The sequence below is a fragment of the Tamandua tetradactyla genome, chromosome 7 (genome assembly GCF_023851605.1).
Source record: "Tamandua tetradactyla isolate mTamTet1 chromosome 7, mTamTet1.pri, whole genome shotgun sequence".
In the NCBI taxonomy this organism is placed as follows: Eukaryota; Metazoa; Chordata; class Mammalia; order Pilosa; family Myrmecophagidae; genus Tamandua; species Tamandua tetradactyla.
In genome coordinates, this window is record NC_135333.1 from 1,351,448 (window position 1) to 1,357,447 (window position 6,000).

The 6,000-nt window shown below is 35.4% G+C and overlaps 1 protein-coding gene across 1 annotated transcript in view; it reads left to right on the plus strand.

Annotated features, from left to right (window-relative positions):
• Positions 1–3,189, plus strand: part of TSNAX (translin associated factor X) — a 57,640-nt gene extending 54,451 nt beyond the window's left edge. The window contains exon 6 of the mRNA XM_077168343.1: positions 1,349–3,189. Coding sequence (XP_077024458.1) covers positions 1,349–1,726 — 378 coding nt within the window. The 3' untranslated portion in view covers positions 1,727–3,189. The remainder of the gene's footprint in view (positions 1–1,348) is intronic.
• The last annotated feature ends 2,811 nt before the right edge of the window (positions 3,190–6,000 follow it).

Below are 6,000 nucleotides of genomic sequence, written 5' to 3' on the forward strand. Positions count from 1 at the left end.
ACAGCAGAATTCTCACCTTCACACTTTTGTAGTTCCCTCTGCCTAAAATTTCCTCTGATGTAATTTTAATTTCACCTGGCTAAGTCCCATACAGCTTTTTAAGTAATCAACTTAGGTACCACCTTTTCCAGAAAGAACATAATTTGGGGGGAGAACTTGACAAGGAGAGAAGAGATTGATATGATGACAGTAATGGTGATAATAGCTAACATTTATTGAGTAGTTACTTTGTATTGGGCAGTATGCCAAGAACTTGGTAAATGTTATCTCATTTAATCCTTAAAATAAACCTCTGAGGTAGGTACTGTTATCCCATTTTACAGATGAGGAAACTGAGGTTTAGAGAGATGAAATAACTTGCCCAAGGGCACACACCTTATGAAGCAAGGTCCTGGAAGAGGTGGGAGGAGATGGGTCAAGGTCATTTGGAAGAGTTAACCTCAAACAAGAGGAGGGACAACTCATCATCTGAGACTGGAGGATAGAAGGTAAAGATGGATGTGGATATAAGTAAGTTTTTTCATAGGGATAAAGATAATTGAGAGAGATTGTGGCAAATGACCTTGAAATTAGGCAAGATTATCTTCTGAGTAAAGAGGTTTGAGATTAAAAGCTATGAGGAAAGTAGTGAAGGTTTGGATTAGTGTTTGAAAGGACTGAAGAGAAGATCATCTAAGAATAAAATGATTGGTGGGTAATTTGTAGTGGTACACACTTTACATAGTTATGGGTGTTTTTGTTTTGTTTTTAACTCAGTGTATACAGCCATCTGAATAAAAGACTAGCAAGTGTCAATTTTAGTAATGATTCAAGGGTTGTGTTTTGTTGGGCAGGTGCAGTAGAAAAATAAGAAGGCTGAGGAAATTAAGGGGGATGCACTGAGAAAATAAGAAACCATGGCTGTCAGTGCTGTGTAGGGAAAGATGAGAGGCCAGAAAAGAACCCATTGACTTAGGAAAACATGAATGGACCAAAAACATAGAGGACTTTATGGTTTGTCATTTAAATACTTGATTGTTGTGCAGTGAAGTTACACAATTATTAGACCCTATTTTTAAATGTTTTAATTTTATATTGTGTGGCAAATGAAATTGGAAATGTAGTTGACTTTATAATGATACAATGTGAGACTTAAAGATCATCTTGAAGTCATATGGTTCAACTTTCTATTCAGGGTATGAATTTCTCTTGTTATATCCTAAATAGTCATTAAGCAAAATAGATTGTTTTATTTAGAGAAGATTAGTATGTCTGATCTGCTATGGATTTTTCACCTTATAATAAATGTGACACATGCTGTATTCACTCTTTTTCACAGTGTATTTTCTTTGTGTGTGTTTTTTACCAGCCTTCCTCTGATGCACAGGATAAGCAGTTTGATACGTGGAGCCTGAAAGTCACACCTGTTGATTACCTTCTGGGAGTGGCTGACTTAACTGGAGAATTGATGCGGATGTGTATTAACAGTGTGGGGAATGGGGACATTGATACTCCCTTTGAAGTGAGCCAGTTTTTACGTCAGGTTTACGATGGGTTTTCATTCATTGGCAACACTGGACCTTATGAGGTTTCTAAGAAGCTGTATACCTTGAAACAAAGTCTTGCCAAAGTGGAGAATGCTTGTTATGCTTTGAAAGTCAGAGGTTCAGAAATTCCAAAGCATATGTTGGCAGATGTGTTTTCGGTCAAAACAGAAATAATTGATCAAGAAGAGGGCATTTCTTAGAATAATTCTCTTAAGAACTCTTAAGAGAGACCAGTTTGTAAGACTGTTATTTAGTATTTGATTTTATTTTATTGTGGCTTTTACATAGAATTGTTTTCAGTTGTACTTATTTTAAATTGTATACAAGCTGTACATAAAATTATCTGATTGAATCGTTTCTTATATCTTATTCATAAAAGCTTGCATAAAAATGCATATGTTCCTATTTCATATTTTGCCGATTAGCCTTCATTTGTATTGTGGACATGCTTCAGAGTGCACTTACTGCCATACCTATTTTAATTTCCTTTGTGTGAATTTTAGAGTGCTCATATTTAGTGGAAGCCATTTATAATTTAAATTGGTGATTTTGTTATATACAGAAAAGATTTCTTAGATATAATCTTGACTTAAGCTTCCTGTTTAAATGTCTTGGTAATATTGCACCAAGTCTCCAAAATAGGCGTATTTCATGAAACAAAACTTATAAATTAATAATCAGTATACTTTGATTTAAGTACAGTTTATGAGGTATTGTAGTAAGAATTCACATTATATTCTGGTTAATTTGAGGTCACTTTGAACTCATAAGAAGCAGCCTTCCAGAAGAATTGACAGGTACCTAGATGTTAGTTCTTCCATTTATTTTTTTGTCCTTTATCACAGAAGATCTGATAGGGAATTGGAGCTAATATTGTAATATGTTCACTGGTGTTTGAGTTAAATTATATATTTGAACACAGAACTGAAAGTTCTAATCACTTTTAGTAGTGAGTATTTAGCAAGGTTTTTCTTGTCATTATATTACATTAGGCATGTTTGGAGGCTCTCCTAGTATCTCTTAGAAATTACATTTAAATAATTATAATGAAATTTTGGAAAATTTGAAATACCAAGTTAATCTAAACCTTTAGAGCTGTCCAGTTGTGTTAATTGATAGTATAAAAAGTTACCAAAGAAAATTTATCATGTACAATCAGCAATAAGACAATAGTCAAACACAGTTGAGAATAACAGTAGTGGTCTTTAGTAATATTTAGAATTGGAATTTGCCTACTAAAATTAGTTATAAATTATTCCCTGTGGTGTGAAACTGACTTGAACGTGGTACTTTTGGATGACAGCAGATGTTTAAGCCCATGTGGTTTTGTGGGGTTTTGAGAATCTAGATACTGGATTTTATTTTTTGAAAGATTCACTGTTTGCAAGGGCTGATTCTTTGAAAATGTAATTATCCAAAAATAAAATGACCTAAAGAGAAAATAAAATGTAGAAATATCTCATTAATTAGCTTAATGTTGTTATTTTAGCTTTTGTTTTGGTAGGGGTGGGATTTTTTTATTTTATTTTATTTTATTTTTTTGGTCTCTTTACAATCCCATTATGTTTTTTTTGTATCTTCTACCACTTGAAGTTAAATTTATAAATGTTAAAAGTAAAGTAATATTGGATTGATGAATATTTGACAGATGTTTTAAACTGAAGTCTTTTGAATAAAGTAATGTAGAACTTAAGCTTATTTTTTATCATATTAAGTACTTAATAAAAATGTTTTAGAATTTGAGGATGAAACAGGAAACCTAGTATAAACTCAGTATGGAGATTTATTACTGATTAAAACAAGTCCAGAGGTAGGGAGGGTTTCAGGTTTGGTTAATCAGCAACTCAATCGTGTTATAAAGGACTGAGAATCTTCACTTCTTTTCTACTCTCTATCTTCATCACATTCTCCTCAAACTAACTCCCCTTGGTAATGTAGGAAGTCCCTGCAGTTCCAGGCATCATGAAGACTTAGCGGAAGGGTAGACTGTTCCTTGTGCTTCTTTAAGAGTAAAGAAACCTTTTCTGTGAGCTCCCAGAGAATACCTCTCTTCCTATCTCATTGGCCTAAACTGGGTAACATTCCCATCCCTCTAAACCAGTCACTAGAAAGCAGAATGAGATCCCCTTCCTAGACCACTGATTCATTCCTGAGGAGAAAGGCAACACAGGACTCCTAATCAGGGTGTTGCCATCAGAGGAAAAGGGGAAAATGGTCATTGGGTTTGCAGTCAACAGACTGACTACGGCTAAATTGGTTCCACTGCTGTTGATGCCTTTCCACAAAGCAAGCCATACTAATAAAGTGGGTGTTAGATAAGTATGATGGAGTATCTCTGTATACATCTTGAATATCTGTGATTTTTATGCTTGCTCTTGTAGCATTTGTGGTAACATTTTCATCTTTACTATGAAAAGAAACTAGTTCTAAGTCACAAGGCAAATTGCTGACAGAACCCAGGAATAAAATTCGGTTATTTATTTTGTAAATGATTTTCTGCCTGTATTGAATCAGTGGTTTCTGAAGTACAATTTGCAGAACCCGAGGAATTTTTGTAGCTGGCTTAAAGAAAGATACCGTTTAAATGCCAGTGGTTATCCTGTGTTAATTTTTTTTAAGGTTTAAAATTTTTTAAAAATGTTTTTATTGTAAAATATAATATATATACCAGGCAAAGAAAAACAAAGCATTAATATTCAACCACACTTTAACAAATAGTCACGGAACAGATCCCAGAGGTTGTCATGGACTACCATCCCACCAATTCAGATTTTTCCTTTTCGCTACTTCAAAACCCTGGAAGCTAGAAGGAATATTAATACAGTGTTTCAGCAGTCACACTCATTTGTTAAATCTTGTTTTCTCTGTTATGCCTTCTCCTCGGATCCCTCTCCCAAACTACAGAGATCTTTAGGTAATACCCATTCTGACTTTTTCATGTTGAGAAGGCGTGTTGACACTAAAGGATAGGGGCATGGAATCAATTGATAATCTACTCCAGAGTCCAGTAGAACATTACTGCAGCTAGGGAAGTGTAAGGAAGAGGCTGATAGATTCCCATAATTTGCTCTCTCTGCATGGTGGTTCACATTGCCTACCTACCACTCTGGCAGCACGTGGCAGTGGAGTCCAATCTGTGGTATAGCTTACTCATGCCAGAAGGTTGCATAAAAATAAATTTTCCCAACATCAGAGGTGAAAACAGGCCAATTGCTGATCACAGCTTTTGATTAGCTACATTGGATTAGCAGCCTGCTCTAGACAAAGGCAGTGTAGAAGGTTTATAGATTTGGGAAACTCCTTGCTGGCATAGCCAGCCCCGTTGGAAAATTTGTCACCAGACAAAAGCAGTTGAGACAAGATAGTGTAAGAGGCAGGTGGCCTGGTATAAAAGCTTACCTATGTTAGGTCTGGCAGTGGAATATCTAAGAGAGGGAGAAGGTCTGCCTCCTAGGACATAGAAAAGGCATTCAAACTCTGTAAACAAGGGAACTCCTAAGGCCAAGAAAGCGCAAGCCCAGGAAAAGAAATAGGCCAGAAAAGTCAGGGAAGACCCTGGACTTTGCATTCGCCTTGGGTAGACCTTCCTGATAGGAAGGCTGATACTCAAGAAAATTTCTCATATTACCAGCTGTCTATGAACTCAAGAAACAGACATCTCAGGGAGTAAATCCCAGAGTTAACATTTTAAAATATTAAAATGTATAGTCTGCAGCAAAAGATAATGAGACAAAGAAACAGGAAATGATGGGACATCCAATTAAAAAGAAGATAAAGATGTAATCAACAGACAGCATCAAACTGGACATACCAGACAAAGACCTTTTAAAATGATTGTCAATATGCTCATGGAGATAAAAGAAAGTATAGAGAAAGAATTAAGGATATCAGGAAAACAAATAAACAGTATGAAAATCTCAATACAAAAATAGAAATGTTAAAAAGGACCCAAGCAGAATTACTGGAGTTGAAGACCATTGTAAGTGAAAAAAATTCCCATGATAATTTCAAGAGCAGATTGGATCTGGCAGAAGAAAGAATAATTGAACTCAAATGCAACACGCTTGAAGAGTCAGGCTGAGGAGTAGAAAGAAAAAAGAATTAGTAAAAGTAAAAATAGCTGAAGACACCTCTGGAATACCATCCAGCATACCAATAAGTGCATTATGAGGATCCTGGAAGGAGAAAGAGAAAGGAACAGGAGGAATATTCAAAGAAATAATGACAGAAAACTTGCCAGACTTCCCAAAAGATGTGCATATGCACATCCAAGAACTCCAGAGAACACTAAACAGGATAAACTTGAAGAGAAATACATCCTGCCACATTCTGATCAAACTGTTGAATACAAATAATAAGAACAGTGTTCTGAAAGCTTCAAGAAAAAATAATGTGCTATGTACAAGGGAGTCCCAATTACAGTAAGGACCTATTTCTCATTAGAAACCATGGTGGCATTGAAATACTTAGAGTG